Genomic DNA, 26296 nt, shown 5'->3' with positions numbered 1-26296 from the left:
TACCAAATTAACTGCTGAGTTACTGTTCACAGAATCATGGGAACACTGGGGTTGACAGGATCCTTAATGCTCATCTCATTCCACCCTCCTGTGATGGACAAGAATCTTCCACTGGATTCAAAAACCCAAATGCCAGAAGGATTAATATCCCAGCCCAAAACTTAACAGAAGTTGTCATCAACACCAGAATATTAAAACCAAGGATCCTCCTCTCATCCCAGATGCATGTAGCCCTCTGCACACAGAGCATGGAATTTATCCAAACTTATCCTCTGTAATGCCTCACTGAGACTTTCAAGCTTGAGCAATGACTGAAGTGCTCTCAGGATTACTCAGTTTTCAGATGACTTGGTTTTCAGCAGCTCTGAGTTTCTTGTGTTCTGAGGAACACATACTTCCTTAATGCCCCAAGACAGCTCTGATAGGCTTCAGAAAATGCCACAAGAACATTCAGTTACCAAGAAAAGTTTTATTCTTTTTGCCAGTAGCTTTGTTATTTGCACAAAAAAAAAATCTTTGCCATTTAAACATTTTCACACATCCTATTCTGAATGACAAATGTTAATTAAAAACAAGGCAGGAAAATAAAAATTCACAACCTTAATGAACTATGTGATCTATCATTGAGGAAAAAGGAAACTGCTTTTCTTACAAGCTTTCACAAGTGTCACATTTTCTCTTTAAAAAGGAGGGAGTTAAAAAAAGCAAACTTCTAAAACAAATCTTCATAAAAAGAAACTTTACAGAATTGTCAACAATATTAGGACAACATTTAACTAGCCCGTTTTATTAGAGCATCTCTCAATCCATTGCTTCCCCCACTTCCCTCCCTCAAATCCCAGGCCTAGGAACAGACTCAAATCCACATTCAGAGGCTACAGACATAAATACAAGAATCTGAGTGAGACTGACAGCAATCTCAACTGGCATCTGGAACAGTCTGGATTCCCCCATTTCCATCCCTCCTCTTCAGAGCCACATCAGAGCTCTTTGGTCTCCTCCTGCTTCTCCTGGGCACACCTGTGACTGTACAGCTGTCCAGGCAGCACTGCAGCCACTCTACAGCTACCCACAATGGCTGAAAGCTGCAGTCAGACCCTTCCAGGATAAATTACAGTGTTAACTAGTCCACATCCGCCACTCCCACAGAAATAACCATCTCCATTCTTGGGAACTACAGTATTTCTAGAAACAAACCCTGCAGCAGTGAGCTGCCTTGGGACTGGTCCTTTGAATTCATTATGAAATACCTGTCACAGGACTTGAGAGCTCCTTTGGCATTCTCTCTGTATCCAGAGGCACCACAAACTAACAAAGATACTCCATTACCACTGCTCACACCATTCACGGTCACTCTGGCGCAAGACGGCAGGGACGGGGGGGGACGCCACTGAACTGGCTCTGCACACGGGACAGTACCTCCTTCTTCCTCCCAAAAGATTTTTTTCCTTCAGTCTCATTTCCTGCCTCCAAACCCACAACTTCCCTCAGATGCCCACAATGCACAATTCATATGAGAGATTTTTTTTTTTACTATAATATGTTTAACAAAGGACTTCAGATGCTAACTGTGGAGTTCTGAGTGGAGAAGAACAGTGTGCCAAAGCAGGTCAATGGTTAGCTATGCTGGCAATTTTACATGCCTTTAACGTGAATACCTACATACAGAATGGCAGTGGCATTGCCAAAGGAACACAGGTATAGAACTACCATCGCCCACACACAGTGGCCAAGAGGCAGTGAGGTCTGACAGCCCTGTTGCCAGGTGTTCACTATAGGATATAAGTAATGCAGAATACAGCATTAGCCCACAAGGAACAGTCATCACAGGAAGTGAAATACTCAAAGTAACATTTACAGCATAAGGCATTAGATGTTGTGATTCAATGAGTATGTGACAAAATGAGTATGTGACACTTTCCTTCTTTCTTTCTTAACAAGGTGTCCCTGAACCATACACACATGCTGCACAAAGCAGGACTGGTAAGAAATCCTAACCCAGGGAAAATTTCCTTACACAGCCATTAAGTTCCAAGGAAAAAAAAATAAGATGGCAGGGGCAGATGTCAGGAACACAACCTAATTTGAATTTGTCTTCTTTCCTTTCAGAATCCCAGCTCAAGGGAGGAAGGAGATTGTACCACTTGAGAAGTGATTTTGGCCAAAGTTTCTCACTGGCATTTTTCTAACACTCAAATTTAAAATGCAAGAACACTCCCAAAAGGCTAATACTGAGAATTGGAAAAAAAAAAAAAACCCAAACAAACCAAAAACCAAGCCACACCCCGAGCATTTTTTGTGACAGGCATCCTTTGGACTCTGGGTTGCTCTGCTATCTACACTGAGACCATCTCTGTTCTCTAGCCTTGGCATCTGCAGTTCATGTCACCCATCTCTAGACTAAAGCTCAGCAGTGGTCTTAGCCTCCCCAATCTCAGTTATTGGTCTTTCTAGAAGTTGGTATCTGGCCATAAGCAGAGTTCACAGATACAGGGAGAAGGCTCATGCTGTGCTATCTTGTACCCAAAGTAGTAACACTAAGAACATGTATGGAAAATCTGACATGTATAAAGATCACTAGGCAGTACACAAAAGTATCTCTGTGAGGTAGGTAATCATCACCCACCTTTATAGATGGGCAAACAGATGTGACAACCATGCAAAGGCCAGAGAGCGTGGAAAGGAGCTCAGGAATCTCAATCTCTTGGATCATTCTTCTCTCCCTTTTCAGACTCACCACTCTGCTTGTGACACTGCTGCAATCCAAGACACCTTTGTAATTATTGACTACAAGGGTTAAAAAAAAACCAAACAAGTACTAACATAACATAAGCTAAGGCCAGGAACAAGTAAAATCTCTAGCCCAGTTTTGTAGGCACTATGTTTGTCTCGCAGTTTTCTATGCAAAGGTGTTACTTTCCAATGATGTTTTGGATGGGCTATGATAAACCTTTCAGGAGTCTCATTGACATAAGTATTCTCCTATTTTCAGTACAGTTTGTATTCCCTAAGCTGTAGTTGTCTGTACAGGGGAAGACATGGATGCAATGTGTTATCTTTAACAGTACAGGAATTCCTCCATCAAGGTGGGGAAGTGGAAGTCTAAAAAGAAACTGAATCAAGACAGTGCTGCACTCAACTCCCCTTACCCCCTGGAACTGCCTTTCTCCTCCATGGGAGGTGCCTTGTTCTCTAACAGTGGCTAATTAGCAGGCATGCTCCTCACCTTACTTGGGACCAAGGACCCTGTCCCCTTGATACAGAGAGTCCAGCACTTGCATTATTTCACAGCAAAGAAGAAAAGGGATTGTTAGAAACAGCATCTTGGACTAGCAAACAGAGGAAAATTAAAGCAGCCAAGCAGCAGATTTCTGGCAGAGTTGCCTCAGAGCTTCTGAACAATTGCCGCTGTTTCATCTCACGACTGTCAGTGCATGGCATGGATTTTTCTAATTAGACTGCAACAATCCGAGCCCCCTCCTCCCCCCTCCTGCCACAGTGGAAGGCTCACCACAGCAGGTCTCAAAGTTTGTGTATAAAAGGAAATGGAAAGACAGAGATGGACTGGTCCAGAGTTAAAACCCAGTATCATAATAATATTAATCAATCATCATCGTATGAACAGTAAGAAGGGTGCAGCCTAATGGATGTAGGCCCTGTACACTGCGGACATGTCGTTGTCAGATTGGTCCAAGGCTTTTGCTCGTTTATAGACCTAAAGAGAAATCAGAAAAGGATCAGAGCCTGCTCTTGTGTGAAGAAAAACTCCTTTGCTGACCACTGCAACCAGAGAACCACACAGGACATCAAATAATCCAAGTGCAGATCAGAAAATGCCAGGTCTTTCTGTGTTTCCTGATGTAACATTCTAAGCGTCTCTACAATCAAAACAAATCCAATGCTACCCTAGTAAAAAAATATTTCAATCACTATTCCCTTGTCTTAGAGATGATGTAATTCTTTGATCTGTGTCTCCGATTGACAAATGGCACTGTTGAATAAATGCTAAAGAACACATCTAAACACTGAACAACTCTTACCTCGTTGGCAGCAGCTGCCATGGGAGTTGGGTGGTTGACAGAATCGCCCAGTGCAATAGCTAATCTAAGATCCTTCTGGATGTACTTCAGGTAGAAATCAGGTTTGAAGTTTCCTTGCAAAATATCTGCGGAGAGGAACCCATGCAAAATTAAGCATGACAAAAGTAAGCCAAGCCAATGCTGCAGGGGGTTGTAATTCAACACCAATCTCTCTTTCCATTGCTGATCACTACTTTTAACTCTCCTGTTTTTGCACTCTCCATCCTCATTTGGCCACAGTAGATTAATATCACTACTGCCCACAGACAAAGTGAGCTAAGATTTCTAAGCAGCTTGTTACCCTGCTGCAATGAAATCCTGACTTAAGGCCTAAGCAGTCCTAACTCAGATTCACAGAAGTCCCAGCTATGAAGGGGAAGGAATGGGAACTCAGTTCTTCATTTACAGAATGCTCAAAATAACCATTATCCCAGGTTGATGATGATGAGATTGTTATGTTCTACCTTCTGCCACTATCTGAAAAGCTGTATTTTAAGCATTAATTTCCAGAATGCTTAAAATAACCACTATCCCAGGCTGATGAAGATGGGGTTGTTATTTTCTACCTTCTGCCACGATCTGAAAAGCTGCTAGATTGTAAAAATGACCTGTAAGAAAATAATGTAAGAGAACTTTACTTTGGCACTTCTGGTCCAGGAAGATGCTGGCAAGTTGTCCCTGATTGAGGATATCCAGAAGGGTCTGCTGGGACTGGCCAGTCACTTGAGCCAAAGTCAGTCCTTCTGCTATTGTTGCCATGAAGCTGCCTTGGACCATGTTCACAATCAGCATCATCTTGGCGGCATTGCCTACTTCACCTGGGAGTGAGACACACCATTGGGATTCCTCCAGAAGAGAAGTAGCAGCCCTGCCTCCCTAGCCCACACAGCAGTGACACTGTTAGATTCCTGTCATCAAGCACTTGGCATCTCTCCCTTGACCTGAAAGACTTCAGAAAATATTTCCATTTTCCAAGCACTCAAAGGAATGGAGAAATAATAAGAAAATATTATTTAAAACCGAAAGTATCACAGATCCTCCAAAATAAGCTGGTATTCAAAAAAAAAAACCTTAGCCTGCAGGCTCTGAAACTGGCCAAGTTCCAGAGCAGCAAGCCAATTTCCCACATTGCCCACAGAGAAAAGGTGACATATACATCTCAGACTCCTTGCTGAAATTCCCAGTCCTTGCACTAAGAAATTGCTATCAGGCCCTCCACATTTCAATTACCTAAGAAAAAAGAGGTCTTCCCCATGGCTTGGAAACAGCTGCTGCAGTCCTCATATAAACCCCTGTCACCAGCTGCCAGGATCACAAGCATTCCATCATTAGAGAGCTGCTGGTTTCCTGAGACTGGTGCTTCCAGAAAGCGACCACCTCGGGACACTATCACCTGGGAGAAGAACATCTCTGGTTAGCTGTGCATGAACAGCAGCAGGAACATAATTTAAGGCATACCTGCCACTAAGGACAGAAATTTAAAGCAGAACAAATAGCTCCAACAGGAGAGGAAAGCACTATTGTGATGTATCCTGCAAAGTGTGATTAAGACCAGAAGGGTCCATGCAAAACCCTTCAGCACCCATCACTACTGTGTATATTTTAAGTAGCTGAACTGACACGCTTTAGTCATGGCACCCTATACTGGCCAAGGGACCAATGTTGAAGGTGTATATGTCATATAAGAACCCCAGAAGACTGATCATTGTATTTTCCCCTCTTTCCCACAGAGGAAAGGCCTTTGGCAGATCTCTTCAGCCAGATGTTTACTAATACGGGTGATCTGCATTCTCCCAATTAATGTTACACACCAGCGCATCAACAACATGTTTACTTAGAACTTGACAAAACCAGTTCCCCTTCCTTGTAAAACCACACATGCTGCCTTAGGGCAGTGGGGAACAAGCAAGATGTCAAAAAAGAAATCACAGATACCACAGCAGAAGTAATCGGAACACTTCTACAGAAATCCTATAATAATATTTCTATAGAATGAAATGTGAAGGCATTAATTTTCCCCAACCAGAGCACTTAAACTAGGCACATTTCGCATTTCATCAGTCATTAATCTAGATAGGGTTTTACTCACGAGTTTGCTACAGAATACCAACCTGTCTACAAATATTTCTTAGGGGATCAAAATTTGGCTACCTGTTTGCAATGGTGTCAGGTAACAGCTCTGCCAATCTACAACTTCGCTGGTATCACCAGGGAACATGTTTGCTGGTTAAGACTTGACAAAGAAGACTTGTCTTGTTTGCCTGGAACTTGAGACTCTCCCAAGGACCTCTAAAAGTTTTATTACCAACAGAAACTGAAGAACTTCTGCTGAACGAACACCTGCTGCTGTTAAGAGGCTCAGTTCGGTGATTACCTGGGCCAGCTCTGTGACTGTATCTGCATCCACTGTGGACATATCCACATAACACTTCCCTGGGCGAATCCCCTGCAACACTCCACTTGGACCAAGCACCAGCTGTGGAGAACAGAAGAGCGGTAAAGCAATAGGGTGTCTGCAGAGAAACCCCACTTCTGCAGGAGTCCAGCTGAGTCTGGCACTACAGTGGCAGACCCCCAGAGGGTTATCAGAACCAGAGAATCAAAGACTTCATTTTTAAAATGCTTCATTTTTTTTAGGACATTTATTTTTACACAGCTGCACTGCTCAGGATGTACAATGACCCAGGCTACTGTGGTTAGCAGGAATCAGAACCGGCATTCAGTGACTGCCATCTCACAGTCTAACCAGCAGGGGTAAAATAAGAGCTAATCCTTACATCCTTTGCTGCTTTTGGATCTGATACACAGGCAAACGTGATGTCACAGGTGGAGACTACTTCAGCAGGGGTTCTTCCCAGCCGTGCACCCTCCTGGATGAACAAATCACACTGCAAAAGGCACAAGTCCAAAGGTAAGACAAATATTAAATACCAAGCAAACGGATTCTTTGCACTTTGCTGTAAAAATTCTACTGCAGGACACAACTCCAAAGGAGACAGGCATGTTAATTACACAACTTTGTCTTCTTCTGTTGGTTTGTCTACACACACATGTGTGTGTGCAGGGCTTTTTTGCAGCTTTTCTGAAGAAGGGGTGAAGAACTTTGAAAGAAAGACACAAAGAAATACAACTCTAAGGTGAAACAGTAAGAAATTTGTGGGTTTGGCAAGAAATTATTGGGGGAAAAAAAGGAAGATTTAGGGAAAAAAATTGGTTAAAGGTCATAGCAACATGTGTTACTGGATAGTAATAGGAATATGCACATCTGAGATGAGTGTGTTTCAGAGGGCTGCTGCTTCAAAATCTTAGCTCCTTCTTACCCTATCCCCTCATATCAGCCATGTTTTGCTCTTGAAAAAAATAAATCTTAGTCCCCTTTTAACAAAGTAACCACAGCGCCCTTCCTGCTCTGCTATTCCACAGCATCTTACAACTACCACATCTCCCCCAGCTACCTATATTCCTACTCCACTACAAAGAGTAACACTGTCTAGTATATAAATGCAATGCAATATAAGCTCCATTTTCAGTTTGAATACTCCTATAAAGCCCTTCTCCATCCTGGTCTCATGACACAGCAGGTCTTTAACAGAACACTTGTTACCACATGACTAGCACAACAGATGTAGACTAACCTGCAGCTGAGCAGTGCATCTTACCATACCCTCAATCTTCTGGGATAACTCCCTGCACCTGGCCTTTTTGGCACAATACGTTGCATGGCAATTCACATCAGCAGTATTTTAATGGCTATTCACAGATGCACAATACACTGACCATGGCTATTCACATCAGTAGTTATTTTCAGAGGCATGTTACAACTCATTCTTCAACACATATATGGGTGTAATATACAAAAGTGTATTTTTTCTGACAACTCTCCTCTTACACAAAAAGACAGTGGGGTGAGACTGCTGACATAAGAGTGACCACACTAGAACAGACCACAGCTGCACCTAGTCATGCCCACCAACAAGCACATAGAAACAGGACAAAACAAGGTGGCAAGCATATCCTTGTGTTTCTTTGGCATATCCTCCCAGACACCATTGACAGATGATTCCATGAGATACAGGGGGTAACTGAATGTTTAGCAGAGGCTTAAGCACATGCCTACCTTCTCAGCAGTCCGGTTCCAGACAGTGACAGTGTGACCCATCTTTAGCAAGTTGGAGACAATGCCACTTCCCATCAGACCAAGGCCCAGAAATCCTATCCTAAGGGTATAGGTAAACATTAATGCAAGAGAGAGCAATCAGTGTTAGCTTCTCATGGTGCTGGAAATGACAAAGAGCAAACTGGAACATCATCAGCACAAAAAAATACCCAAACAAACATGTTCTACTGCCACCACAGCTACAATGGGCAAATACTGAGCTTTAAAAGCAAGCTGAAATTTATTTTGCTTACCAAGCAGCCCTAACAATTTCCTGAACAAAGTCTTTAGCCTATTTCAGAAGATCACCTAAATACTAAAGGTTTGGATGATCTGGATTCTTTTTGTTAGCTTGGGGTAGATGGTTTATGTGTGGTTTTTTGCTTTCTAAAAATTGCTTTTTGTGTGCTTTCTGTTGACAGTCATTGCTTTACTGAAGTTAAAGGGCACACCTAGAAATGAGCAGGTGCTTCTCTAATTATTAATCTTCTGACTTTAAAACTAAGTCACACATACAATGTTTGCTTGTATAATTGAACGATACATTAGTATCCTAGTTTTGATAAAGTCTAGCTAAGACTACTGTGCTAAGCATCATGCCAGACCAAAGACCTAGTCCCTGTTCTACAGCTGCCATTTCAGGCAAAGGAAGAAAGGAAGTATTGAGCCAGTACAGGTCACCATCAGTCCCAGAGAACAGCCTTTCCTTCCTCCCACAAGCTGGAAAGAATTTTGCTCCCTCCATTCAGAAAAGAGAGACTATGCCATCAAGTCCCTATGATCACCTACAACAAAAATTCCTCTTGCAGATATTGCTGCAAGAACCATTTTACCCATCATGCAGTTTCCCATAAAACCCAGAGTTTTCAGAGATTCTGAAGCATTCAGTTATATCCAAGGTAACACCACAACAAAAGCTACCTGGCAAATCCAGTAGTTAATTCTGCAGAAATAGCCACACTACAGCAGCACCTGTCTTCTCCCAGCTAGCCATGCTGCCTTTTCTCTTTCTGCCCTTAGACAGGGCAGAGCAAATGACTACAGGCTCCTTATATGGCCCAAATAAGATCTACCTATTTTCAAGTCTCGAAACCAGCAGAGGTATTCCTTCCTTCACAACCCACCTCTGAGATGCACTTTCCTGAGAGACTGTTTTCCCTGAATAGCTTCATTGTTATTTTTGTTCCCCTGCAGTAGAAGTGAGAACTGGCATCCCACGAGAACTGCCCCAACAGCAAACAGCAAGAGTGGCCTGAACTCAATGTGAACAGAGCAGAAGTTACAGGAAGCTCAAGCTAGCCTTCTCTCACTCTATAAAAGAGAATGGGTGTGTTAGGAGAAACCAGAAAGCTCATGTGCCACACAGCAAAGTTTTTGTAATGGGAGAACACATCTCCCTCTTTCTTTTGTCTTCTGCATGCTCAGGAGAGCTATTAAATGACCCCAGTCAACTAATGGAGAGAGATCCCCTTTTATCCTCCTATCTCATGCAACACTTCGGAATACTGCTGCTAACATCCTGCAGTGGGACCTACTGAAAAAAACAACTGCAGAAACACTCCGAATTGCAGATGTATCCAGGACAGAATTTACTCTGAATTTTGTATTGCACAGCACCCTTTGAATTTAGGTGCCTCTCTCCACCTTCGTCCCCCAAACAGTTTCACACAAGGAAAGAAGCAATGTGCAGTTAAAGGGAAATGTTAGGTTTATTCATTCTCAGTGACAGGCTGGAGAATGGCTGCATGTATGAGCTGGGAAGGAAATGGCTGAAGTGTATTGGAGATCTTACTTTTTGTCTGTAGGTGTGATGCTGCCATTGACTGCTGTGCTGTCTGCTGCCTGGATGGAGGTGGATCCTGTCTCCTGAGGGAGTGGGGTGGGGGGACAAGGGCAGGGGGGTGGGGAAAAGAGAGGGGAAAAATAATAATAAAAATAATTTAATGCACAACTCTGGAAGAACCGCAACGCCTCATAACAATAAACATCCATCAAAATGAAGATTTGCTTTACCTCTTCACAAACCTTCAGCTTTTTTGTGATGGCTTGATAGCAGACAGCTGGCTGTATGGAGAAGACAAAGCATTCAGGGGAAGGACAGTGCTGATTTACTCTGCCGAGCAAACAGACCATATCCTTATTCCACAGAAGCAGGGAGCTCACCCACCCACCACCACCTTCAAACCAGGACAACTCTGAGGCTTCCCTCAAGCGGAGAAAATAAAACCTAAAATATATTGCAAGATATTAAGATCGTTCTTTCCCACCCTGCCCCAGCAATTCACCCTGTCTTCTGACAAAGGCACTGCAAACTCCCTTCTGTAGTTCCCATAACAGGCTCTTCTGGAGGCACCAGAACCTAGGCCATCCCTACTCCTAACATGTAGCTCTCTGAAGCCTGCCATGAAGCCTCACATCTACACTCACTATCTCTCTGCAAGTTGTGGAACCAAAACCTTCTGGTTAATATGAGAAGGCATGTAGAAGGCTTTCTACAAATGCTAAGGCAAAGGCTGCTTCTCCCCATGCTGCTTACTGTGAGCTTGTATAGATAAAACTGTTAGCAGCTCTTAATCCTTCTGGCTCTGCCCAGATCCTCAGCGAGATATAAATCCTTTTATGCTTAATTTGATCTTTCCTTTTCCTCCTGATGTTCACTGCTGAATATAAAATCCTGCAAGACTTCTGACTCTCAGGAGATAAACAGGCTGTATTTTACACGGCGCTTTTCTGGTCTTGGAAGTTCTCTTGCAACATTCAGTGAACTGGCAAGCCTATCCAGATGGAGAATCTGACAGGACAACCATCAAAAACAATCAAACAACAGGATTTTTGAACACAAAAAAAGCTTTTCCTGTCCATCCTGTTCATTCTAGACAATTTATTACATCAGATCTGTCAAAAACTAGTGGTAGACAATCTTGAATTACTTAAAACTATTTACTGTACTTAATGCTAAATCACTCTAAATCTTCAGGCTTGGAATACTTCAAATAATCTAACTGCCACCCCCTAAAGAAGAGAATTCTGGAGCTCTTTATGCATACTCCTTGTATTCAGTTCCAGCAAAGGGCAGGACTCCAAGCTACCTAGCAACATGATCTTGTCTGCCAAATCCTTACCTTCTCTGTCTGGCTCAGCAGGAAGTGATGAAAGTGTGGATCACTGTCCTTCACAGGCTACAAAGAGAGAAAATACAGCCTCAGAAATAAATCAAGAGAGTCACTGAGTTACCACAGCACAGCAAAATTCCCTCGCTCCCCTAAGCTGCATGAGAGCAACAGCATAAGGCAGAAAACATAAAATGTATCAGCTGTAACAAGGAATCTGTTTCAATTAAGTAGTTTACATTTTGTTTCATTCTCAAAACCAAAGCCATTCAAACCAAATTCCTCATTTTTGGACATCTGTAGGAAAGAAGTATACAAGCAGTATTAACATGGGAGGAAGAAAATTCATCTTGCACTTCTTCCTCTCCCAAGCAAATGAAAACACTTATTTTCCAGGTTCTAAGTAATTCCATAAGGCAGCATTCTGAGAATTGAGTGAAGACTGTCACATGCCAAGCAAACCCATCCTAACACCAACAAGGACTGAAGGCCCAGATCCCTCATCTCCCCAGCGAGTATCACACGTACTAGCCTGGAATCACACTGCTCTTACTCTGCTTTACTGATCACTCATTTACTCAACAAAATCGAAAGGCTTTCAAAAGCTGCTTTGTGAAGGAAATCAAATGTAAGCACCCCATGTGATAGCATTCAGACAGGGAGAGACTATCCAGATCACCTCCACTCCTGGGAAGTCAGTCACAGAAATGCTTTTGAAACAAGAAGTGTAAACATTAGTACAGCAAGTTTAGTTTGAATCTGCAAAGTAGTTCCACAGAGACAGAAAACTCATTTCCCAGCATACTTCTGAACTATCTGGGATATTGTTCAACTTTGTTATACTGCAATACCTTCGAACACAAGAATGTAAGAACAGGCTATTTTACAGCCAGACAAAAGGCTCTAGATTTGCTGCCACAAACTCAGAACATAGAGGTTGTAAAGCTTCTCACCTCGCTCACACTCGGCGGCCATTTAAATCCAGCCACTGTTCCAGTCATCACTCTCTTCACTGTACTTGACTCTGGAATTGTGAGGTCCTGAGGAGACAGAAGGAGGATCACAAAGACCTTAAAATCTGGCTCAGGAGCAGGTCACAGCATGATGATCATTAGAACACACATAGAGAGCTCCGAAAGCACTACAAAAGCCTTCAATTTCACAGGTCTTTCCATGAGCATTCATATTTAAACACGGAGTATTAGCAATACAGGTGAGGTGAGAAAAAGCATCAACTGCCAGCTAAGGATTTCAACCAGATTTATGGTTTCTGGAGAGTCCATTCTTCATACCTAAGAGGAATCACTGCATTTGTGCACTTACGGAATGAGCAGAAAACAAACATGCTTGATCACGTACTTTCCTCTGGTGGATGCAAAACACTTAACAAATGAGTGAAGAACACCATTACAATGAGAGGTCCGAACCCTTTTAATCCTACCCTGTCACAATAGAATAGCCTACCTGTTATCAGGAGAACCTTCAAAGCATAAGATTGACAGCCACATCTGCTCAAGTTTGCAGAATCCATGAGACAAACTGGTATGTGGGCTGCCCCATCGGCTCCATAGGCCCCAGTTTGTAGTATCATGATAGTACTTAACATACTGAGGCTTTTGATGTTGAGCAGATTAAACTTAATCTTTTATATCCCCAAAACATATAGGTTAAAGTAAGTCTCTATGCTATAGGTCATCAATATATGCTATAGACATCTGTGTTTTTATGCTACATGAAGAGAACGCACAGGACTTCTACATAATACGTGCTGTCTTCCTCTGACATGAGGCTTCAGAAATGGAGTCACATTACCTCCCCCCCGAAATTACTTCCTGAAAATGCACAATATACCTTAGCATCCACACAGAAGCACAAGAGAAGAACACTGTTTGCAAAAACAGACAGAGTAAGAGTCCTGGAGGAGTAACCTAGAACGATGCAACTGTCCAAGGGTTAGCAGGACAATGCAGACATCAGTCTCCAACCTTGTATTGCCTAGGGAGTCTCCTGCATACTCCAGCTGGTGAAGTGTGGATAAAACCCGCTTTGATACCTATGAAGCTCTGGTGCTCCTTCAAATATATTCATATAAGCCTAAACGTAAGAGTATGTAAATGATCATGTATGGCCACAGAGCCTTTCTAGATAGAGCACACCTCAGCAAAAACTGGATTCTTGATTTTTATGCATTCTTATTACTTGGAGGCCAGAATTTGGACTGGAACAGAGGAAAAAAACCCACAAATCCTAGGATCATATTAATTCAGGACAACAACATAAACGTTTTCTACTCTAGGGCTAAGAACTTGAGGAATTTATGAGAACCAGGCAAGAAGACAAGATTTTAAAATTATTTCATAGGTTGAAAACCAGTATTAAGGCAGTATTGTTATATTTTCATAGCAATTATTTTATATGCCACTTTCAAGAAGCTATAAGGCTTACTTTTCTACCTTATCCTGCTTCATTTCCTGGTTTGTGGCCAGGAAGTTATCACACAGCTGGCCACCACTGTGTGGCAACTTTAAAACCAGTCTGCTTGTCAGGTGCCAGTAAAATAATGTCAACTACCACAATTAGCTCACTCAAAGCACTCTGATGTCCTAAGGTAAATAACACAGTAAAACTTATGCATGCAATGTGTCAGCACAATCAGAATTCTCCCAGCCATTAGTTTTGATTAATTTTGGAATGAACCTAGCTCAAAGACACAGAATCATTTTGCAAGTGAAAAAAAAGGTCTTGTGGCTTATTTAAACAGAAATATGTGGAGACACAACATGCTTATAGGAAGACACTTAGAAAAGTGAAAACTATGTTGCCAATGAAGCATTTTCCTGCATCAGTCAAGACAAGTTCTGTAATTATTAGTTTTAATTCATAAATATGCATACATTTCTCCCCTCCTCCAACTTCCCTCAATAGAAGAAACTGATGGGATCTGTTACGCAGCCTAATTTCACAGGCATCGGTGCTAAAAAAGAGCCAATATTTTCTTTAACCGCTTAGGAGTTGGACTTGATGATCCTTGTGTGTCCCTTCCAAATCAGGATATGCTATGACTCTACTCTATGATGCCTTCACAGCTAGTATCTGAGATGATCAGCTTCATTTTACCACACCAAGATAGTCTGCTGTTCAGCCAGCGAAGGCCAATCTGTTCACAATTCCAGAGAGCAAGGACCACCATCTTGACTTGCATCCTGACTAAAAGAAAAGACTGTGAAGCACATCGTGATCCCCTTGAAGCACAGATGAGCAAGCACGTTGCCATACGGTGTTTCAGTTGAGGTCTCCCAGTTGTCTTCAGGTTTAGTCACTGATGAAGGACATGACTTGTAATAATCCACCAAAATAAATATCCATTTGGAATAGGAAGATCTAGACCGCAACAGTGAGTTCCATAATAAAAAGGCTGGAACTCTATATGAGGGTAGACAAAGTGCTGCCACAACATAGAGAAATATCAGGGAAGTAGTAGGAATAAAATATTAAGGCTCCTTCAGAATGGATGATGGGAACATATCCTAAAGCACAGAAGCTGAAATGAAGACAATTCTTCTGGTGGATTCCCCAGGCTATGAATTTCTTCTTTAAGCCCTAGCCCTTAAAGATATCTCACTCTGTGAGTACTGAGGTTGAAGTTGAGCAACTACTTATCACCTGATCATACGAAGCAGATGAGATGGGAGAAGTCAGGAGCCAGATGAAGACCCATATCTCTTTGCTAATCCTTCCCACACAAATTGAACTCGAGGGATGACAAGACGAAAGAATGGAGTCTCCTGATACAGCTTTCAAAGCCCTCTCAAAGATACAAACAGAGCCACTCACAGCAACTAACTGCTAAAAATCACAGGAAGAATCAACAATATGCTTGCCAATTGGTATCAGGCAGCCAAATGGTCTAGAAGTAGCAACATGGAAAAGCTTAAAAAAAAGGGATACTGAACTGATTCTTCCTGCTGGCCTGTTAGTCAAGGTGCCAGTCAGACCTCAAGTCCAGCTGCCAAGTCCACGGGCACTGGCGGACATGCACAACACAAACCTTCTCATCCTTGGGTGGACGCCCCCGCTTTCGGGGGCTCTGATCCTGGGCTCTTTTCAAGGGTGATTTTGATCCTCTCTCTGACGAGACAGAAGAAACCCTCTTTTTTCCTTCCCCTGTGCCCTTCTTCACCTTTCCTTCAGACAAACTGGCTTTGCGTTTCTCTTCACCAGCAGATTGCTTGCCTCTTTCTTCACTGGAATTACGCCGATTCTTCTCTTCAGTGGAGTTATGGGAAGACGCCTGAGAGATTATAGAATAGAAGATGGTAAGGAAAGAAGAGAAGAGATGGAATGATTTTCATGCAAAACCAAGGATGTGAAGGACCCCGTGCTGATTACTATCAAGTAAAACAACAGCACAGTAACTTGAAAACTACGTATCTGTTAGACCTTTGGAGTTGGTGAATGAAGTTCCTGGTTAGTTCTCCTGCAAAAACACACCAGTTTAAGTAAGCATGTAACAGAACAGGCCACCTGAAGACTTGCCAGGACTGCTTGCACTTCCAATATACTAAAGACAAGATTAGTTGATACCAAATACTTAAGACTGTTTTATAAAATCATCACAAGTAGATCAATTAGCCTCTTCAGTTTCTTCATCATTTAATAATCCAATAATCACTTTTCCCCACCAAACAAGATTTAACGGGGAAGAATAGAGGATCGGAAATAAACCCCAAAAACCAAAGGAAGGAAAACCCAATTCTCCTCAACTTGCCAGAGACAACAAACTCCTTTCACATAACAAGGCATCTAATCATCATTCATGCCAAAACCTGTTTTAAAGCACACAGTGAAAAAGAAGCCACTCACCTGGTCCTTGCCTTTGGTTTTTCTAAGAAACTCCTCTACAGCATCCACAGCTTGCTGGAAGCGCTTACCCTTGTTAATCTTTATCATTTCCTCTTTGTGAGGGTGATAAGGCTTCAGCTGCTCCACTTTGATCCAAGCACTTGAAACAAAAAAAGAAGCTCGTTATATTTTCCAAACTGCAGCCCTCTAAATTCTCCTGCTTTGAGAAACACACAGCTACATTTTCTCCCCCAGCTCTACTGATGACAACGGCCCAAACTCACTACCTATCTAGAAAGCGAAGGGCTGCTATTACTGAATTCAGTGAGAATTTTCTTCTGGCACTTTTGTTACTTCTTAAGTTTTATGTCCTCTCATCCTAGCACTGTCCCCCTTTAAGCATTATTCTCTACTGACAAAACAGCTTTTGGATGTGATCACAAGACGCATTTAAAACAACGGCAGCCCAATGACTGCACTCGTTTCACCATGAGGAACACCCACAGACCCACACTTCCAGGTAAAGTAGGCAATACCACTAATCTACTCGAGAGTAAAGTTCACCTAACAATTCTCAGCTATCAATCCCTGGTTCAAATATATTGAGCATACAGGTTTCTAAAAAACTGTAGGGGAAAAACTCCAAAATTATGTATTCTCACTATAGAGATGACCACACAGAGTTAATACAAAAGCAACAGCTCATTGCTGAACTGATTTCTGATGTACCCAGGTATTCTGTATGAAAACAATAATTTTGTTTATGAGAAAAAATAACTATTTCCTTTGCCTCTGACTGGAGCAATCAGACTTTCTCTCGGCCCCTGGTATTCCTACGTTACATAAGACTATCCACGTATACAGGTTTTAAATATTCCCCAGTGCAGTCTAGCTTCTGCAAGCAGATGAAGTGATTTAAAGGCTGCATTTTCAGACACTATATAGTTAAACTGAAAATGAAGACTAAAACAACAAAAAATAATTGCAATGCTTTGTTGAATCTTGATTGTTTCTCCTCTCTCCACAAAATAAACTCTAACTAAAAAATATTAAGACCTTTCTCCTCACTGGCAATAGCAATTGTTTGTAAATTGCTTGTAATCAGGAATCAACTTTAATAAAGTAGAATGAAACATTTTGGGTCTCACTTGCAGAGACAATACCTGCTAGAAGCTACTGGAAAATGCCAGCATCCTTTCCAAAGAAGCCAGTGCTCTGGCATGCAAAGCTGAATCCTTTCACTTTGTTTACATTGTTTTTTTAAGAACTGGCTTTATATAATAAGTCAAATCATTGCATTCAGACTAGAATCTGAGTCCAGCAGATACTCAGGGTATCTCTCACAGCTGCCCAGGCATTACTGTGAAACACACCTTAAAATTATCTTACACTGTAAAGCCTGCCTGTATGACAAACAGTGACAAACATCCCTGTGTACCACAAAGCACCAGCTCACGAGAAGCCTTTCATTATATGTATAAAGGAAACCAAACTTTGGACCACAATATAAAAAAACATGTTAAATGTTGTTGCAGGACTGAATTTCTAAATAAAAATAAGTTATTTTCCCTCAAGGCATTCTCTTAGGTTTCTGCACATCCTATCACTCCTCACTGCACAGGTACATTAGTTTCCTTTCTCATTCTTTTTCCTTTGGTAGGGAGAAAGCCCGAAGTACAAAGCTTTTTCTGGTTCCTAGCTTCAAAGATGTATCTTGGCACTTGTGATCCACCAGGACAAAGAACTAGAAATCTCAGAGACAAACTAATAAGTGAAAAACAATCTTAAATGCTGCCTCAGTTAAAAATAAATTTTAAAAAAGCAGGGAAAAAATTAAATTGGTCTTTTCCTTTCCAGTTTTTTTTATGCATCACCTACTTGGAAAACCTTCCATAAGAGAGGAGTCTCTTTTGACACCAATGTCCACAAACCAATTGCGTGCAGTGTTTCAAGCACTTGAAAACTAAAGAACTTTTCACCAAACAAAACTATTTGTGTTTATACACAAGATCTCAATACCCTCAAGGCCAATGAAGCCCAGTATTTAGATCAGCCTCAAGGATACAACATATAAAATTAACTACTGTTTCTCTCCTGATTCAGCAATGAATCAATGCATGAAAAGAACATTAGTGATGACACTGAAGATGTCATATTTAAGATGACATTGCATTCATACTGCTGCAGTCACCCAGCAACTCTAAAGAATGGGCTACATGCAAAGTGAAAAGATGTAATAAAAATGCCTATTAGCAACGGCTTTCTCTTTTAATTTCTTCACACTGTTCCTCATCGTCTCCAAAATACCACTCTTAGAAAACCACTGCCCATGTCAAATCCACATTATTAACATGAACAATAAGCAAAAGTTAGAATAAGCAGAGACAAGTATGAAAGTGACCTGCAGTTACATGGAAACAGTGGCACAGATAGATGCAGAGACACCAGATTGAAATCCATGGCACAGGCAAGGAGATCTTCAAACCTTCACCATTCCAGCCATTCTCTTCCTGTCTACAGATACCAACTCCTAATGATAAGCTGCAGAAATGAGATGGAAGAATATCCACCAATCTTCGTTTTTTGCAAACCATATAGCTAAGGATGGAAAACAGTAGCACTGTATCTCCAAATTTCTGTTTACTGCAGTCTGGGAAAAATTTTATTGCTTTAGACTATAGCACTTTAGATGCCCACACTAAATGCTAACACAACCAGTTCTAAAAATCAAAAGAAAATTTCTTAGTTATTTACAAGGCCAGTGTGTGTGAGCATACAACAAATCAAGACAGATTTCCTTTGTTAAAAGGGAACATCCCAACCCTCATAAATTAAGTAACTCAACTCAACTCTGCAACTTAGGACATAAACTCCTAGGAAAAAAATACAAAAATGACTATATCATACTAGAATAAAGGAAGGGATATTTAGAAGAAATCCAGAAGCAGGCCAATACTGAAGGAAATTTAAGTATTAGGTTTTTCAAATTTGTGCAAAAAAATACCTCCTCAGTATGAGACAGAAGAGTTTTGTCTGTAGTGATTTTCAGCTATGGTACTGTGCTTGCAGGGATGTTGATCAATGTTCCAGCTGGCTCTGCTACAGCAACACAGAGCTCTGCATGGGATAATCGGCCTCACTGAGAAGTACCAGGAACACAAGTTCACCCACGCCATCAGTTCAGCCCATCCCTCCAGACCCTCAGATTACTAAGGTGTATTTCCAACAGTTGGCAAATTTAAAGCAAGTGTTTTCTCATGTCAGGACCTGAAAGAACATTTCAGAAAGACTACATCCTGAATTTACTCTCTCCTTGAAAACCAGGGAAAACTGTGGCAAAAGAAAAAGGTAGGTGCTTTCATCCCAACAGGACATGGGGGATGGAAAGGTAATGAGCGCTGTGTTAAAATTACTGTGCCTGATGGAAAGGGCTGCAAATTATTACATTCGTCTTTGACTGCAAGCTTCCTCCATTTTTTCCCTTAATATATAAAATCAGGAAGTGCCCCTTGACCCCACCATATTTAGTTTCACACTGATGCTACAAAAGGCTGTAAGGAAGAATGGGCTGTCACAGCTTCCTGTTAAGACTGTGATATACATGACTTGCAAGTCCATTTGGCTATCAGGGAATACCAAAGGAGGAAGAAAGGTGAATGGCTGTGTTTGTACACACATCTCTGAGGGCTGCAGGACCATCACTAGTATTTCTATAGAATCACAGTGGAAAGACACCTTCAAAGCAATTATATCTTAAGTTTTAACAAATATCATAATGATTCTTAAGCAGGCTAAAAAATGTAAAACTGTTTTTAACTGCATGACACACACCAAGAAAGACTTGCAGGCCAGCCAGTCTATTAGTTTTAACTACTAAAAGCAATAAATGCACATACACAGCAAAATAAAAGTTCTTACTTGACTACTGAAATATCTACAAAGATTTCCTACAACAAAACTGTAGGAGATAAAAATAAACGGGGATTTTAAATACTATCTGAGAAGCACAGTTAGAAGCACAGATAAGAGGTCTAAGTTCCACTTCTAAACTAAATCAAAATTTTTGTTTAGATTCCTGTAATGATGCTGTTACATGCTTGTCAGGTCTATGGGCAGGAAACATCAACTGTTCTTGATTTTAGACAGAGAATCCTTTTAATGTGACTTGCTCTAAGAAGAGACACTCAGAAAAACAACTCCTAGGCAGACTAGAAAGAACACCTTATCAATTTGGAAAACAAGGTAATAAAAAGACATTACATGATTGTCTTAATTGCACACAATCACTTAGAACAGGACATGGGTATTTCATCACTATGAACATCAGGTGGCTTTCACTGTGGGAAAGCATATATGTACTTCACAGTTTAAACATAAGCAAAATCTGCTTCCATGGGTAGAGAATCCTTATCTTTCAGAAAACCCATTCCTTCAAAAGTAACAGAAGAAACTAACACCACCAACACAACACATGGAGTACAGTGCTCTGTAGAAAATTTATCAAAAGCCAGGATTTAGAGCAGTCAGAATGTACTCACGCTCTCACCTCTGTATGTTGGACCAAAAGTACTCACAGCTTTCCAGTTAATCTATTTCCTTAGTCACTGCATCATTGCAAAGGCCTAGTACACGGTAATATTCAATTTGCAGAAAAAGGAAAATGCATTTCCCCTGTGCTGTATCCTGAGCTAGCCATAATTTCACAAAAAACCAAAACTTATACACTACACCAAAACCACTGCCAAACTCATCAGTATGTTTTTATTTACCCTTCTGCTCTGCTCATGCACATCAATTTTTACTTCTAAACATCTTTCTCCTTAAACTTTAGTATGACAAACCAAAGCCACCTGAGTCAGTGGGGAACAATTTGCACCCAGCCTGGAACAGGCGCATTTCTGGCCACAGAAGGCATCTAAGAATCCTCAGAAGGAAGTAAGTCTAAAATAGGGTCTGACACTGCCTACCTCTTGACAGACTGGCTGGCAACAACCCTCAGAAGTTCACGGGAGGGACTGTATCCAGAAATCAGCTTCGCCTTTGCCTTCTATGCACTGGACAAGAGGTGAACAGCTGATGACCAGATCCTCTCCTGTTCAACCTCAAAGAGTAAGGCAGTAATACAAGAGCTGCAGCAATGGATCCATGGTAAAGAAATGCCATCATACAGTGTGAACACGGCCAAAGAAGTGAGGTGCTAAAAAAGAAGCTATATGCCCTAGACCATCGGTATGGGTAAGTGCACTCCTCATCTCCCCTTGAACAGTGACAGCTCTGCACTCTGCTGCTCCTCAGGCTGTTCATAAGGTGGTGACATTCTCTCAGTTACCTTCCAAGTCCTGTTTATCCACACACCTGAAAAAAGTATTTGCCAAACCCACTAGTTTACTTGTACAAAAGAAGTACAAAAGATGTCCTCTTCATCTTCACATTTGAAGTGAAATAATTTCTATTTTTCCTGATTTGGCTGATTATGCTCAAACACAATCAAACATATGAGAACTTTCTCAGGCAACACACTGGTTAGAACAGCACAACTCTAACCAGCACATCCTTCTGACATTCCAAGTTAGGACAGAAGAGGCACACAAGCTTCTGTCTCTTGTCTCTATCAACATTATTTGAAAGAAAGGTGATAGTCTTTATTTCTATTCAATTTTCAGGTATCAATCAAAGCAAGTAAATTTCTAATTCTTGATTATCTAGCATGATATAATTAAATTTCACAAGCTGGAAATGTGGGGAAGGGGCTACACTGCAACAACCATATTACTTCACTGTGCCAGATGACCAAATCTGCCTGAGGCAGAGCTCTAGAATCTTGCAGGAAATCCCAATTATTTTGCAGCTCTGAACTCTTCATTTGCAATCATGTTATTAATCTCAGCTACAGTATCCAAGATATTTGACCATTTGTCTTAATACCAAAAAAATCTGTATTTGATTCAATGTGAAATACAAGAATTGAAAACAAATAATCAGGACAGAAATAATCCACTTCAACTCCGAATTTATTAGCTCAAATAATCATATTTAATAACACCACCAAAAAACCTTCTCTGGCCTCAAATCAACCTTCACCTGCCTCAAATTACTAGAGATCCAAACATTCCCATTACTATGTGGCATTCACTACTCCTCCATCAAATTTAGACCTCATTTCTTAATGGAAAAATATTTTAGTATTATGCAAAAATAATTTAGCAGTGAAAAATAATTTCCTTAAGAGACATTCACCAAATGGCCTCAGTTCTTGTCATCTTTCTTCCTAAAAGTAATGGGGTTTTTAGTCTTCCACAGATATTTGCAATTTTCTTCTTTATTCCGTGACTTAATAGCAGAAAATAAAGAGGAAAACTGAAAAGTTATCAAAATAATTTTCAGTTTCACAAAACATCCAAGTTCTCAGGGGCCTTTTTCATTGGGTTTTTTTACTTAGTTTGTAATCATTTAAATCTAAGACAACTATGATTTTGCTCACATTTGAAATCATTAAATTCTGCTTTGCAAAAAGGAACTCTAAAACAGTTTTGGCTCTCTTATACTGTGAAGTCTTACAAAAGCACGGCTAGAATGTTTTCAATCAGCATGTAGGAAGCATATTCTTTCACAAATGACAATTATATAGTTACTTTTATTCCTCTGGCAGCAGAAAAAAAATACTCTGAGCTGTACCTTTCTCATTACATGCTAAAACCTGACACAGTCATGTCACACCTAAAAGTGGTGAGCTATCACAGCAACTCAAATCCTAAAGCTAAGTTTTTATACCCTTCATACACCTCAGTGAGCAGATATAGCATGCAATAACAGCTGAATTTCTTTTATTGTGTGGTTCAAAGGGAATCCTTTACAATGCTACATTGCACTGTAATATTAGTAAATATTTCTTCCACAAAAGATCCACGTTGTGTGGTACAATATTTTCCCCAGATGAAAACAAGGAGGTACATACTGATCTTCTGTTCCAAAAAACTTCACGAAGAAGCACTTTTTTCCTCGAGGTTTCTTCAGATCTTTAGGTGGGTTAACAATCTAAAGGTGATTAGAAATCATAATTAAAAAGCATATAGTGACAAATTTTGTGATTTTACCACCCAGTCTTCAGCTATTATAGATTTTTTTAAAATCTGATTAGGAGGATAACTTGCATTAATAAAAATTTGTTCCACTTAGGTAATCTTAAGAATTTAAACTTTGTCTTTACTTGCAGAATAAATTGCTTATCAACTTTAAAATGCTGGTAAGGAGAAAAGCTATCATTCAGTTACAAGGTGACACCTGTAGAGGACCCTGGTGTTAACCTGACCCAATAACCAAATGTTTATAGTTGTCAGCCACATTGACCACTCTTTTACCTGACTCAAACTTACCTCAGCATGCTTAGCCCTCATACAACATATAAGATAAAAGGTCTTTCTGAGAAGTAGAAGGAATACAAACGGCATATAAAATTCCTTTTTAAAAATCTTTCATCTGAAAATACCCCAACCAAACCAGAAGTAGGATCAAACCACCCTAGATAATTCTCAAAAACGACAGCTCTAAAACAGTATCTTGAGAAGCCAGACTCCTTATTTCCATTATTTAAGACAGTACTGTTAGCCAACTTACTATAGAAGAAAAGAAACATGTCTTGCAGAAAGTGACAGGGATTAAACAACTAAATTTGGGAATCACAATCAGTTCCAGAGCTGGCTCTCTGTTGGCTTTTCATTCCACATGAACTACCAGCTCTTACTGACAGACTGAGATAACATATCAAATAAAGCCCTACACTAGTTCACACTTTAGATTTGTGGGGTAGATGTGTAAAAGAACAAACAAGAAAACCGGTATTAATCTAAACTGAAATGCTTTCAAGCAAAGCTTTCCTTACACAGAAGGAAAACACAAAAAAAAAACACACCAAAAAAAAAAAAAAAAAAAAAAAAAAAAAAAAACTAAAAAAAGCAACAATAAACACAAACAAACCTCACCTTCCCTGGCCATGGAGGGTAACGGCCGAGCTTCCCCCTAGAGAAAAAAAAGAAATTATTAGGCACTAGAACTAGAGAAAAAACTAACTATCCCAATGCCTACTTTTTCATATTATGTCACGCTTTTCATAATAAGAGTTACAGTTTGTAGTCAAAGCCTTCTGTTCAAGGCAGGACACACGGCTGACATCTGCACCTAACTCAGGTCTCTGGACAGTCTGTTTGACCTTGCTGGACTGCCAGAACTGAAGAGAAGAGTAGCAGTAACACAGTCTGCAAGATACAAGAGTAATAGGCACTGCAGCACCATAGGAGTGGAGATTTCTTCACATGGAGCTGAAAAAAACACTGAGGAATGCAATGAGACCAAAGTTCAGGTTAAGAACTTCTATCTACCTGTCTAGAGCAGCTGGTGAGCAGAGCAGCCACCAACTCCCAGCACAGAAAGCTAAGGTTCTGATTTGTGCAGAAAGGCATTAATAGCATGATCCCCTCAACAGGTGTTCCATTATCACTTTCTTCAAGCGCTCACCACCACACTAACTGAAGATATGAAGACCCATAGAAGAAAGGCAGAAAAGCTTACTTTCTAGACTTGCAAATGTTTCCATTATGAAAACTAGGCACTAGAAACAATCACAGAGGAGGAAGAGACATTAGTCTTAGCCCCCAGCTCACCAGCTTTCCTGGTGAGCTTTATCCTTATTTCACCCTTGTCACTGACTTGTGCTGCAGTACTCACAAAACCCCATTAGCAAGTGTCTTGCAAGAGACGGGCAAAGAACCTCTGGGGCCCAACAGCTCCTGACACAAAACTTCTCAGCAAGTGGCACTGTAGCATGCTGAGATGGCAGTGCTGCACAGAGGATTCAGAAGCCAGGGCAGGCAGCAACACTGCCAAGAGCTGTGACCACAACCATGTCTCATATTCAATGCTTCCATTACTGTACTGAGAAAAAAATTCAGCAAACCCTTTCTGCTGTTGCTGTCTCGTTGTTAAAAGTTCCCTGCGACAGCTCTAGGGACAGCACCTGGCTGTCATGTACAAAACTAAAGCAGGATAATCTGCATTCCAGCACCGAGAGTAACACTCCCCAAATTCTCATGTGAAATACATATGCTAAAATTAACTAATCCTTACTTACTTTGCTATATAAATTAGACAACTTCCCAGCACTGCAAATTTTTCAGATGAGAGCTGCAGTTGTCACAGTCTGAAGCACAGCCTTCTTTTTATCTGGGTTATTATTATAAATGCATGCATTTATTCACGTGTTGGAAATCAGCTACTTCTTTGAGCTCTGGCAGGACAGCCTAGCCCATCCAGCACAACGAAACCTATGCACTTAATCGGTGCTTACAGGGCGCGGTGGAATGCTCTCACTTCTCCCCATCAGGAAACACGAAATCACAGCTCTGACTATCTGAGGGTAAGATCGCAGTGACAAGGGGAAACGGCTTCTGGGGGTTTCCACAGGGACACCCCAACCTGCAAGGAAACGCTGGACTGTTGTGTTGCTTCATTAAAGCACTGCCAAGAAACGGTGCGTGGCTCTCCATAAACACTTTCTATCTCTAACCCTTCTCGCATCCCTCGGGAGGCGAGCCCGGGCTTACAAGGGAACCACGCAGCGCTCGTCCTTCCGTCCCGCTTCCTTCATCCTTCCATCTGACTCCATCCTTCTGTCATGCGCCGCCCCCGCCAGCCTCCCCAGTGCCGGCCCGGCTCCCAGCCCAGCCCGCCTCCCGCCCGCCCGGTGCCCTGGCTCCGGGCTGCCTCCCGCCGCTCCTCCCACACTGCCCAAGGGACGGCGGCGGCGATACCCGCAACCCGGCAGCAGCCCCACCACTGCACTGCCATGCCCTGCCGAGCCCCACCCTGCCCACAGCCGCTCTCCGAAGTCACCGCGGGCTGACAGCGCCCAGCGCGGCCCAGACCGACTCGGCTCCCGCCGCGTCGCTCCCAGGGCCGGCTACAGCCCCGCCAGTGTCTCCGCAGCCGCAGCCTGATTCCGCTAAAGGCGCCCAGTCCGCCATGCTCCGCGGCCGCCGCCCAGCCTGCGCCGCCACTCACCACACCAGATCTCCGAGCCTCAGACTCACGGTCGCCATCTTACCGACACGGACCGG

General features: G+C 41.6%; 1 protein-coding gene across 3 annotated transcripts; it reads right to left on the bottom strand.

Annotated features, from left to right (window-relative positions):
* Positions 1-449: 449 nt before the first annotated feature.
* Positions 450-26296, bottom strand: GLYR1 (glyoxylate reductase 1 homolog). 3 transcript variants are annotated; one of them, XM_059484696.1, is made up of 16 exons: positions 26241-26296; positions 24167-24203; positions 23143-23222; positions 16209-16347; positions 15394-15636; positions 12299-12385; positions 11358-11414; positions 10249-10299; positions 10028-10101; positions 8197-8296; positions 6857-6967; positions 6454-6555; positions 5310-5472; positions 4718-4897; positions 4041-4165; positions 450-3715 (listed from the first exon to the last, which is right to left on the bottom strand). In XM_059484696.1, exons 1-16 carry the CDS (start codon positions 26276-26278, stop codon positions 3641-3643), a joined length of 1662 nt encoding a protein of 553 aa, XP_059340679.1. In that variant the 5' UTR covers positions 26279-26296; the 3' UTR covers positions 450-3640. The 3 variants fall into 3 exon arrangements, with proteins under 3 accessions (XP_059340679.1, XP_059340680.1, XP_059340681.1); XM_059484697.1 differs by having other exon boundaries at positions 6454-6552; XM_059484698.1 differs by lacking the exon at positions 15394-15636.

Source organism: Ammospiza nelsoni, chromosome 17 (assembly GCF_027579445.1).
Source record: "Ammospiza nelsoni isolate bAmmNel1 chromosome 17, bAmmNel1.pri, whole genome shotgun sequence".
Lineage (NCBI taxonomy): Eukaryota > Metazoa > Chordata > Aves > Passeriformes > Passerellidae > Ammospiza > Ammospiza nelsoni.
The sequence above is the reverse complement of the archived record's forward strand: the minus strand, read 5'-3'. Positions and strand labels throughout refer to the sequence as shown.

Coding starts and splice junctions, on each gene's coding strand:
- GLYR1 (XM_059484696.1), bottom strand. CDS start 26,278: ATGGCGACCGTGAGTCTGAGGCTCGGAGATCTGGTGTG. Junction 12,386..15,393: donor GTCCACCCAAGGATGAGAAG/GTTTGTGTTGTG, acceptor CTGTCTCCTCAG/GACCTCACAATTCCAGAGTC. Junction 6,968..8,196: donor GGAACCGGACTGCTGAGAAG/GTAGGCATGTGC, acceptor TGCCTTTTGCAG/TGTGATTTGTTCATCCAGGA.